The 13,005-nt window shown below is 35.3% G+C and overlaps 1 protein-coding gene across 5 annotated transcripts in view; it reads left to right on the top strand.

The window, feature by feature from the left end:
- The window catches only part of LOC122217127 (UDP-glucuronosyltransferase 2A1), a 61,618-nt gene that overhangs the window by 35,185 nt on the left and 13,428 nt on the right, over nucleotides 1-13,005 (top strand). The window contains exon 1 of one of the 5 annotated variants that reach the window (XM_042934024.1): nucleotides 2,765-3,488. The exons of the other annotated variants lie outside the window; for them this stretch is intronic. Within the exon in view, the coding sequence (XP_042789958.1) occupies nucleotides 2,765-3,488 (724 nt within the window). Of the gene's footprint in view, nucleotides 1-2,764; nucleotides 3,489-13,005 lie in introns of those variants that run through there. 5 annotated transcript variants of the gene reach the window in all.

Raw genomic sequence — 13,005 nt, forward strand, 5'->3', positions numbered from 1 at the left:
GGAATCATGAAAATGGTAATTCACCATTAGGCCAACACAATAGTGATAGAGTAATAATTACTGCAGGGTATAAAGAAGTCTCAATACTTCACTTGTAACTTTTTTGTCTAAAATTATTATTAAAAAATTAAAAGAAACTGGAAGATATGTTTGAGAGAACTAAAATTTAGGGCTTAGTTTTGCAGTCTGGTTGCATGAAGAAGAGCCAGCTTTAAAGAGTAGAAAAGGAGTTGAGAGAGGAGACACCAAGTAGGTCAAACCAACGTTTGGATGCAGATATCTTAGTCTAATCTCCATGTCTCTTAACCATTCTATCCTATTTCCTATTCCATGTGTTTTTATTCAGAACTTAATTCTAAAGACTATCTTTAAGATTTCTCTTCTGGGTTATGTTTTATTTCTACAGGGGTATCTAATTTACTCTTTACTATATCTATTGAGTTTTAAATTTCATTTGTTGAATTTGTAATTTCTAGAAATTATTTTTGGTTCTTTAGTCATTTTTCACAATTATTCTTTTTGTTTTTTTTTTAAATTTATTTATTTTGACAGAGAGTATTTTAGAGAGAGAGCACAGATGGGGGAGGGGTAGAGAGAGGGAGAGACGGAACCCCAAGCAGTGTCAGTGCCATCAGCAAAGAGCCGGATGGAGGTCTCAAACTCACAAACCATGAGATCACAACCAGAGCCCAGATCAAGAGTCTGATGCTTAAGCAATTGAATCACCCAGGTGTCCCGGCAATTATTCTTTTTAATCTCTTGCTCCTTATGCTTTTAGGCTTTGCTTTCATCATCTTAAACACTGAAAAAAATAATTATATACTTCATTTCGAATAATATTTCAAATCACTGTGTTAGTATTTATGGTCTCTGTTTCTGTTAATATTTATGGTCTCTGTTAATATTTATGGATCTCAGTCATGAAGCCTCCTTTCCTTATAAACAAATTCTAATTATGCAGGATTGGCTGCAGATTTGACGCTAGATTTATCTTTGCATCTTTTAAACAATTCTACTTTGGGTCTTCTTTTTAGTGCAACAGAAAAACTCTCAAGGGACTTGAAATTTCAGTATGTCCCTGTCAATTTATCTAATTGAATATAATTTTGTCACTGAATATAACATTGATATAACTATGTTACACTTCTTAGAACATAGATACATTAGTATTCTCTTTTACTTCCAAATGATACTTTTCAACCTGGTGGCTACCAAGCACTCTTAAAGACTTAGCTAAAGCATTATTGCATTATTCTCTTCTTCCAGGAAGCAACTTCCTTCATGGGCTTGCCTTCCTCAACTCGTTCTGACCATCTAAGATCCATCTCCATTATATTTGTAGAATAAGTATTGGTTCCAATGACATTTTCTGCAGTAATCTGTGAACTCATTTTGAACCTGAAGTGGTCTTTCTTGTTTATGCCCTGTGCATAATATAGAATCTGGCATACACTATGCGCTAAAAACTTGTCTTTTGGAGGTATGAAATATTAAAGGATTTGTAGAGGAACTGAAATTGGGTTAAAGTATAGATGGATGATTGCACACAGCATCTACACTTCTAAATTGTACCCCTCCCTTGAGATTGTAGTGTTCACAGCCCAATTAATATTTCCACAGACATGTCCAATTATTAACTCACACACTGAAGGTCAAAAACCTTTCCGTAGCTACTACTTATCTAACATTTTGTGGTTTTGCTAGTCATTATCCATTACTCCGGTTGGTCAAACCACAAACTGAGCACTTCTCTGTTTTTTAAGACTCATTCTGTGATTTCCATTCACAAACCAATATCATATTTTCCCTGACACTCATCAAATCTTGTTTTCCTAATATTTACTTTTAGCCTGTTACAGATTGTTTTTTCCCTACCACTCAAATCCTATTTAGATTCTGGAAGAGTTTTATTATAGGACACATATGATCATTTTCTGGACATGATTTGAAAATCTGAGTAGACCTCTTTTGTGGAAACTGAAATTGATCCCAGAGTATAGCACTCAAGACTCTCCAAAGTGTTCTGTTTTAACTAGTATTTTCTTTGTACTGTTCTGTGTTAGCCTTGACTCTATGCATACTGAACTGATAACTGCATACTTAAATGGCCATCATTTCCACATCATCATTCTTTTTCTCCTTGTCTTCCATTCACCTTCAGAACCCATCTTCTGTCATGTTTGCTACTGGGCTCAATGAAAGGCACCCACATCCTGAAGCTTTGTGAGATTTTTTTCCACATTGGAGTGATAGCATCTTCTGGAGCCTGGAAATATTGTACCTTAGTATAATATTTAGCATACTCTTCCTATTGTTATTGTGATGTGATGTGATGTGTGCATCTTGTCCACATACTATCATACAACCAAATTTATGTCAAGACCTACATTTTTGTTTTCCCAAATTTTCAATCATCATGTTCCATAAGATATACCATATTATTTACTAGACTTTCTTAAATGGGTTCTATTGTAATTAAAAAGTGTCCATTGAAAAGTATCATTTTTATTTTAATATATTTAAAATGAACTCCTAAAATGCTGCAGCCATTTCCTCCAGAATATTTAAATATTTCATGCATTCTCCTAACAAATATCCTATAGTATTGTGCCCGGTGCACGCTACTGACAAAGTTCTCTACACGGTATCATTTCCTAACTCTAGAAATTAATTTTTAACTTGATCTGTATCTAAATTGCGTCTTCAGCTCTGTGCTCTGCAAACATTTAACCTCTGCAGAGCAGTGTCTGAGGGAACCGCTGTCATGGTCCCTAACAAATGGATTTCAGCAATTGTGCTGCTGCAGCTCTGCTACGCTGGCTGTGGACTCTGTGGGAAGGTCCTGGTGTGGCCCTGTGACATGAGCCACTGGCTCAACCTAAAGATCATACTGGAGGAACTCACAGAAAGGGGCCACGAGGTGACCGTGTTGGTGTCTCCACAGAGTTTCATCATCGACTACAGCAAGCCTTCTGCAATGAACTTTGAGGTGGTCCCTGTGCCACAAAACAGAGAGACTGCTGAGAAAACGCTAAATGACTTTTTAGATATAGCTGCTAATGTTATGCCAACATTGTCACTCTGGCAGTCAACAATGAAACTGCAACAATTCCTTCTTCAAATAACTGGGCATTTAAAACTCCAGTGTGAGAGTGTAGTCTACAACCAGTCAATGATGAAGAAACTCCAGGAAACCAACTACAATGTAATGGTCATAGACCCGGTGTTACCCTGTGGAGAGCTGATTGCTGAGTTGCTGGCAGTCCCTTTTGTGTATACAATAAGGTATTCCATGGGTTACACGCTGGAAAAATATTGTGGGAAACTTCCGGTTCCACTTTCTTATGTGCCTGTTGACGTGGCGGCACTATCAGAGAGAATGACCTTTCTGGAAAGGGTAAAAAATTTAATGTTCTCCATTTTCTTTGACTTCTGGATCCAACAATATGATACTCAGCTTTGGGACCAGTTTTACAGTGATGCATTAGGTAAGAGAGTGCTCCTCATTCTAAAGGAGTTAAGAAAATTAGGTGGTTTAAGAAAAGCCTAGGAAAATGAAAAGAGTGTATTTTTAAGTTTCACTTTCACATGAAACTTCATAAGTGATAGCAATGACTGTTATCAACAACAAATTGGGAGGGAGAGGCAAGAAAAGTCTTGGTTACCCTTTCTTTAAAGTCATCTAACCATTTTGTAAGAAACCTTAATACTTAAAGATTGTTACCAAAACAAAACAAAATATGAAACATACTAATAAATGTCAACCTAATGGAAGATGTATTTTTTGTCCAATATAGGGTATCACAAAAAAGTCTTGTACACTGAGTTTTTATAGTGGAAGAGATTTGACTTTTTATTGGTCAAAAAAGTGTAACATTTGTTGTAAGAATAACATAATCTCCTTGCCTTATTCCACTAATAAACTGAAAACTGAGCTATATTAACAATGGGATTAACTTTGCATGTAATTTATTTTGTCTGAATTGTGACCCACAAATTTTGAGAATCATGGATTATTACATTCAAAATTTATAGTATTCTCTGTGTTGAATCTGAGTCCCTGACATTCTTATCCCTTTCGTAAATTTCGGATGAAGCTTCAGTAAGTCTTAAGTGAACTGTTTCATCATAGCTAGTCATACTGAAAAGTTTCCTAGGATGCTTTGTACTTCTTCAGGGAGTACTACACAGAAACCTGAACAATGAAATGGAAAACTGTAAAAAATTATAGCTTTAGGTGTTGAAAGAAGCATGTTTTTTTTTACTTCACTACTTACATATATATTCCATCTATTTTTAATGGTTTGCATTTTTCTATCAGGAATGGTTTTGCTTTGTTATTTTTACACAGATAGCTCTCATTTGATTCCATCAATATTAACTAATTTAACTCTCTGATTGTATTAGTTTTGTAGGTCTGCCACAACTAAATACCACAGGCTAAGTGGCAGAAACAACAGAAATTTGTCTTCTCATAGTTTGGATGCTAGAAGTCCATAACCAAGGTGTTGCCAGGCCAGTTTCTCTTCAGGCCTGTCTCCTAGCTTGTAATGTGACCACTTTTTTTGCTATGTTCTCTCATGGTATTTCCTCTGTGTATATATAATCCCAGTGTCTCCCCCTCTTCTTATAAGACCAGTGATATTGGATTAAGGCCCACTCTTAGGACCTCACTTAAGCTTTATTATGTCTTTAAAGGACCTAACTCAAAATATAATCAGATTTCAACATATGATTGTTAGAGGAACAAAAGTCAGTCCATAATGCTGACTTCCAGTAGATACCTTTTTTCACAAACGGATATTCAAAGGAAGCCACTTTAAAAACCCTGAGGTTTATACATGATTTAAATCTATACTATGTCAATTTCACAGTAAATAATTCAAGCACCAGAAACACTACCTGGGTGTAGGCAGTGTGTTGGGCTCTATGGATTTAAAGTAAATCAGACAGTATCTTGGCCTCAATTCTATTGTCAGGAAAAGAAATGCAAGATATAAAAAAATAAATATATTCTGAAAACTAAGGATGTTTTTCTAGTTCTAATCAATAAGTTTTTAGGACATTTGTCATATTATGCATAAATAGGGGAAAGTTATAAGATTCTGTATGTATAAATTTTATGGATTAAATGTAGTCCTTAGGATCTATGGTAATTTTTAAACTCTATCATCTTTAACAGGTTTGTTTGTTTGTTTGATTGTGTACTTTTGTTGATTTTCATTCTCTCATTTTCTTTATCAGGAAATTCTGAATGCACCATGAATATGATTTAATTCTCAATCTCATAATAAAAGATAACTAATACAAATGGGTAAAAAAATTCAAACGGAACAAAAATATATATAATGAATAATAACTGGCTTCATATTTCCTCTACATAAGTATCATTAACTATTCTTGTCATTACATCAAGATATTATCTATGCATCATTAAGCATAAGTATTTATATATGTCTTTTTTTTCTTTTTTGCCAATAGGAGCAATTACTAAATATTCATTTTGCCTTTCTTTTTAACAAATATATATTTGACACAGAATATTTTAAAATCTACATTATTCTTTACATTGACTTAATTGTAGTGATGTCAATGGATCTAACAAATCATTAAACTATTCATTCAATATCTACTCTCCTAGCAACTATCAAGTATATAATACAATATTGTTACCTATAGTGACTATGTTGAATAATAGATCCCCAGAACTTCCTCATCTTGTGGTTGGAATTTTGTACCTTTTGACCAACAATCACCATTTGCCCCAGCCCCAAGCACTGTTAACCAGCATTCTACTCTCATTCCCGAGTTTGGTTTATGTTAAGTGAAATAAACCAGACAGAGAAAGACAAATACAATATAATTTCAGTTACCTGTGAGAAAAGCAAACAAACAAAATAACAAGCTCATAAACAGAACAGATTGGTCATTACCAAAGCAGGGGTGGGGGCTGGGTAAAATGGGTGAAGGGAGGCAAAAGGTACAAACTTGCGGTTATAAAATAAAAAGTCATGAAAATGTAATGTACAGCATGGCGACTATAGTTAATAATACTACATAGCATATTTGAAAGTTGTTGACAAAGTAGGTCTTAAAAGTTGTCATCAAAAGAAAAAAATTCTGTAACTACGTATGGTTATGGATGTAAACTAGATGTGTTGTGTTGACCATTTAGCAATATATGCAAATATGAAATCACCATGTTGTACATTTGAAATTAATACAATGTATGTCAATTATACCTCAATATAAAAAAGGAAAAGAAAGATCTAAAATCAATAATCTAAATTTCCACCTTGGAAAACTAGCAAAAGAAGAGTAAATTAAATTCAAAGTAAGCAGAAGAAAATAAATAATAAGAATTAAAGCAGAAATCAATGAAACAGAAAACAGGAAATCAACAGAAAAAATCAAGGAAAAAAATGTGATATGTTGAAAAGATCAATAAAATTGATCAGACTCTAGCCAACCTAAACAAAATAAAAAACTTAAAAGAAAGGATATCACTACGGATGCTATGGACATTAAAAAGGATAACAAGTGTACGCTATGAATAATTATTTGCCCACAAATTCCATGAAAAACACAGTTCCTTGAAATACATAATTTGCCAAATCTCACACGAGGACAAGTAGACAATCTAAATAACCCTGTATCTAATAAATTGGGTTAATAATTACTCATCCAAGACAGAAAGCACCAGGCTGTTTGTTGGTGAATTTTACTAAATATTTATTTTTTTCTTAAATGTTTATTTATTTATTTTGATAGAGAGACAGAGAAAGAGGCAGAGAAAGAGGGAGAGAGAATTCCAAGCAGGCTCCATGCTCAGCATGGAGCCCAACATGGGGCTCAATCCCATGACCATGAGATCATGACCTGAGCCGAAACCAAGAGTCAGATGCTTAACTGACTGAGCCTCCCAGCTGCCCCCTCTACAAAATATTTAATAATGACATTATACTAATTTTCTATAATCACTTTTAGAGGATAGAAGCAGAGGGAATACTTCCTAAGTCATTCTATGGTGCCAGTATTGTCCAAATATCAAAACCAGACAAAAACATTACAGCAAAAGAAAACTATAGACCAATATTTCTCATAAACATAGATCCAAAATCCTTAACAAAATATTAGCAAAGTGAATCCAACAATGTATAAAAAAAATTATATACCATCATCAGGTAGGATTTACTCTAAGTATGCAAGACCAGTTCACCATTCAAAAATCAATTAATGTTACCCATCACAAGAGACTAAAAAAAAAAACAACAAACAAACAAAAAACACAAGAGGATATCAATAGATGCAGAAAAATTATTTGTTAAAATCCAACCCCAATTCATGTTAAAAATTCTCAGTAAATTAGGCATAACAAGGACTTTCTTCAATTTGATAAATAATATCCATAAAAAACATATAGCTAAAAAACAAAAACAAAAAAAGTTAAAAATAAAATCCTACAGCTAAAATCATCTTTAATGATGGAAAACTGAAAGCTTTTCTTCCAAGATCGTATACTAGGCAAGATGTCATCTCTCTCCATACCGCTTTAATGTAATACTGAAAGTTCTAGCTAAGGGACTAAGACAAGAAAAGGAAATAATAGAGAGGCCAGGAATAGACCCACACAAGAGAGTCAACTGATCTTTGACAAGGAAGCAAAAGTAGTACAATAGATAAAGATAGTCTTTTCAAGAAATGATGCTGGAACAACCGGATATCCACATGCAAAAAAAAAAAAAAAAAAAAAAAGCATGTAGGTACAGAACATACACCCTTCACAAAATTTAGCTATTAGTGAATCATAGATCTAAATGTAAAACCCAACACTATAAAACTTCTAGAAGATAACATAGGAAAAAACATAGATGATGTTGGGTATGTCAATGGCTTTTTATAAACAACACCAAAGACACAAAATAAAAATAATGAATAAGCTGGACTTCATCAAAATTAAAAAACTTCTGCTCTATAAAAGACAGTGTCAAGAGAATGAAGATAAGATGCTGGTTGATAGAACATATTTGCAACAGGCATATCTGATAAAAGATTGTTATATATGTTTTTAAACTCTTAAAACTCAATAATAAGAAAATACATAACAATTAAAAATAGGACAAAGAGAGACACCTCACCAAAGAAGATATACGGTTGGCAAATAAGCATATATAAAGATGCTCCATATCATGTGCCATGCAAATTAAAATAATAAGATAGTACTCTACATCTATTAGAATGGTCAAAATGCAGAATAGTGACAAAGGCTAAATGCTGGCAAGTTGTGGAACAGGAACTCTCACATTCTGCGAGTGGGAATGCAAAATGGTACAGCCACTTTGGAAGACATTTTGATGGTTTCTTACAAAGATAAACATATTCTGAATAACAGTGGTGACAGTGGACATCCCTGTCATATTCCTGAACTTAGGGGGAAAGCTCTCAGTTTTTCCCTATTGAGAATGATATTAGCAGTGGGTCTTTCATATATGGCTTTTATGATCTTGAGGTATGATCCTTCTATCCTTACTTTCCTGAAGGTTTTTATCAAGAAAGGATGCTGTAATTTGTCAGATGCTATCTCTGCATCTGTTGAGAGGATCATGTGGTTCTTGTCCTTTCTTTTACTGATGTGATGTATCACATTGATTGGTTTGTGGATATTGAACCAGCCCTGCATCACAGGCGTGAACCTCATTTGGTCCTGATAAATAATTCTTTTAAAGTATTGTTGGATCTGGTTGGCTAATATCTTGTTGAGAATTTTTGCATCCATGTTCATCAGAGAAATTGGTCTGTAGGTCTCCTTTTTACTGGAGTCTTTCTCTGATTTTGGAATCAAGGTAATGTTGGCTTCATAGAATGAGTCTGGAAGTTTTCCTTCCATTTCTGTTTTTTTTGGAACAACTTCAAAAGAATAGGTGTTAATTCTTCCTTCAATGTTTGGTAGAATTCCCCTGGAAAGCCATCCAGCCCTGGACTCCTGTTTTATGGGAGATTTTTGGTTACTAATTTGATTTTCTTCCTGGTTATGGGCCTGTTCAAATTTTCTATTTCTTCCTATTTGAGTTTTAGTAGTTTATATGTGTTTAGGAATTTGTCCATTTCTTCCATATTGCCCATCTTATTGGTATATGATTGCACATAATATTCCCTTATTATTGTTGGTATTTCTGCAGTGTTGATTGTGATCTCTCCTCTTTCATTCTTGATTTTATTTATTTGGGTTGTTTCCTTTTTCTTTTTGATCAGACTGGCTAGGCATTTACCAATTTTGTTAATTCTTTCAAAGAATCAATTCCTGTTTCATTGATCTCTTCTACTGCTTTTTGTTTTTACTTTGTTTTTGCTTTTTCTTTCTTTCTTTTATTTATTTTTTTATGATAGCATTGGTTTCTGCTCCAATCTTTTATTATTTCCTGTCTTCTGCCGGGTTGGGGTTTTGTTATTCTTTTTCCAGCTCTTTAAGGTGTAAAGTTAGGTTGTGTATCTGTGACCTTTCTTTCTTCTTTGGGAAGGCCTGGATTGCTATATCCTGCCCTCTTATGACTGCCTTCGCTGTGTTCCAGAGGTTTTGGGCTGTGGTGTTATCATTTTCATTGGCTTCCATGTCCTTTTTAATTTCCTCTTTAACTTCTTGGTTAGCCCATTCCTTCTTTAGTAGGATGTTCTTTAGTCTCCAAGTATTTGTTGTCTTTCCAAATTTTTTCTTGTGGTTGATTTCGAGTTTCATAGTGTTGTGGTCTGAAAATATACATGGTACGATTTTGTATTTGTTGAGGGATGATTTCATCCCAGTTTATGATCTATTCTGGAGAATGTTCCATGTGCACTGGAGAAGAATGTGTATTCTGCTGCTTTAGGATGAAATGTTCTGAATATATCTGTTAAGTCCATCTGGTCCAGTGTGTCATTCAAAACCATTGTTTTCTTGTTGATTTTCTGCTTAGATGAACTTTCCATCTGTAAGTGGGTGTTGAAGTCCCCTACTATTATGGTATTATTGTCAATGTGTTTCTTTATGCTTGTGATTAGTTGATTTATATATTTGCATGTTTACACATGGGGGCACAAATGTTTAGAATTTTTAGGTATTCTGGGTGGATAGACCTCTTAACTATGATATAACACCCTTCTTCAACTCTTGTTACCATCTTAATTTTAAAACTTAGATTGATATAAGTATGGCAATTTCGGCTTTCTCTTGGCTACCATTAGCATGATAGTTGGTTCTCCAACCCTTTACTTTCAATCTGGTCTTTAGGTCTCAAATGGATCTCTTGTAAACAACATATAGATGGATCTTGTTTTCTTATCCTTCTGTTACCCTATGTCTTTTGATTGGAGCGTTTAGTCCATTGACATTTAGAGTCAGTACTGAAAGATATGAATTTATTGCCATTGTGTACCCTATAGAGTTGGAGTCACTGGTGGTGTTCTCTGGTGCTTTCTAGTCTTTGATGCTTTGGGACTTTTTGTTTTGTTTTGTTTCATCATTTCTTCCTTCAGAGAGTCCCCCTTAAAATTTCTTGCAGGGCTGGTGTAGTGGTCACAAACTCCTTTAGTTTTTGTTTGTCTGGGAAACTCTTTATCTCTCCTTCTATTTTGAATGACAGCCTTGCTGGGTGAAGAATTCTTGGCTGCATTTTTTCAGATTCACCATGTTAAATATATCCTGCCACTCCCTTCTGGCCTGCCAAGTTTCTGTGGATAGGTCTACAATGATACTGATCTGCCTTCCCTTGTAGATTAAGGACTTTTTTCCCTTGCTTCTTTCATGATTCTTTCCTTCTCTGTGTATTTTGTGAATTTCGCTATGATATGCCTTGTTGATGGTTGTTTTTTGTCTAATCTAATGGGAGTTCTCTGTGCTTCCTGGATTTGGATGCTGTGTCTTTCTCCAGGTTAGGAAAGTTTTCTACTATGATTTGCTCATATAAAACTTGTACCCCTTTTTTTCTCGGTTCACCTTCTGGGAACCCTATGATTCAGATGTTATTCCTTTTTTAATGAGGCAGCGAGTTCTCTAGATTTTATATCACACTCTTTTGCTTTAGTTTCCCTCTTTTTTTCTGGTTCATTTTTTTTCATAAGTTTGTCCCCTATACTGCTGATTCACTGTTCTGTTTTATCCATCCTTGCCACCATGGCATCCATTTGAGATCACAGCTGAGTTGTAACGTTTTTTATTTTGTCCTGACTAAATTTTAACCCTTTTATCTCCCAGAAAGGGATTCTACACTTTTTTCAATCCGAGCTAGTATTCTAACTATGATTCTAAATTCTGGTTCAGACATCTTGTTCATATCTGTTTTGATTAAGTCCCTGGCTCTCATTTACTCCTATTCTTTCCTTTAGAGTGAATTCCTTTGCTTCATCATTTTGAAGGAAGAAAAAGAATAAAATAAATAAAAATTTAAAAATCAAATGAAGGATTCTAGATCCTAGGTGTGTTTTGGTCTTGTGGATGAAAGAAGCTTGGTAGAATAGAGAAAAAAGGGAAAGAAGAGAAAAGGAAAAAAAAGAAAGAAAGAAAAGAAAAGGAAAGGAAAAAAGGTTGGAAAACGTATGAAAAATTTTAAATATATATATAATAAAATAGATTCAAATGAAATGAGGAAAGTAAAATGAAATAAAAAATTTAAAAATACAGTAGAAAACCATAAAGAAAAATGTTTTTTATAAAGCATAAAATAAAATTAACCCTTTCTCTTTCTGTATTCAAGAATAGGAAAGAAAAGAAAGGAAAGGAAAAGAAAAAGAAAAAGAAAAAAATTGAATAGATGGATCAGAGAAAAGAATAAATATTATTGAAATTACATCCAGTTTGCCCTAACAGTCAAACTATGAAGCACTTTATAGTCTATAAACTAGCAGGCAGAGAGACTGGTGGTGTTCCTCTAGAGCACAGTTGGAACAGTTGGACGGACTTGGTGTAACGGCTCTGTTCTCCACTAGATGGTACTGCTTAGCTTATTGGTGTGGATCCTTATGGCACATGTACACGTGTATGCGCATGCATAGAGAAGGTAAAAATGGTATCACCTGGCTACATAGTCTCTGGCAACAGAACTCTGTGGTCTCTCCCACCGGCAATAAAACACCCCTCCTTTGTCTCTGGCTACTGTCCACTCCCTACTTCTACACTGTCATGATCAAGCTGTCAGCCTACCAGACGGCACCTCTCTCCAAAATTTTATCTCAGATGAGGATGTGTTTCTAAACCCCTCACTTCTGAGGTCCCTGTGGCTTTGACCTGCTCTGACCATCTGGGGGAGTATCTTGCCGAGCAATGGCCAGGTATCAGCCAGTCCACAGGAACATTTGTGTGACCGTGCTACTGCAGATGCCAGAGACTGCGGCCAGGTGCCAGCCTGCCCCAGAAAAAGTCCATGAGATCATGTAGAAGCAGCGTTTCAGGGATTATGGTAAATCAAAACACACATCTGGCGCGAAGCTTCACCTCCCTCTAACGTCTTTGTTCCAAGACCAGCAAATGTGGATGTTCTCTGGGGTCTGCTGAGACCTTTGCCTGTGAGGAGGCCGCACAACCTCTACCAAATGTCCTTTCACCAGGGGAACTGCCTCTCTCCCATGTGGTCCGAGGACCTCTCAATCCTGGGGATTGGCCCTTCCCACCAGAGCTCCACCAGTTATCGAGCTGTGGAGTTCCAGAATCTGTGCTCCCCTGTTTATAGAGTCCTAATCATATTTAAAGCCTCTCCTTTCTCCTTTCTTCCTTTCTTGTTCAGTCCCTTATGGGTATTTCCACTCGTTCACTTTCTCTCCAGCTACTTTCAGGGAGAGTGCTTTTCCTGTACTCTCCCCTCTGTCTCTGTCCTCTCTCCACAAGCAAAAATTGCTCCCTACACTCTGCAGCTTCTCTTTCCCAGTTCACCTCTGTGCCACATACCTGCCAAATTCTGTGACTCAAGTTATGTAGATTGTGGGGTTGATCCTCAGATCAATCTTATAGGTGTGCAAGATGGTTTGTTGTTGCATTTC

This window comes from Panthera leo, chromosome B1, assembly GCF_018350215.1.
Source record: "Panthera leo isolate Ple1 chromosome B1, P.leo_Ple1_pat1.1, whole genome shotgun sequence".
Taxonomy (NCBI): domain Eukaryota; kingdom Metazoa; phylum Chordata; class Mammalia; order Carnivora; family Felidae; genus Panthera; species Panthera leo.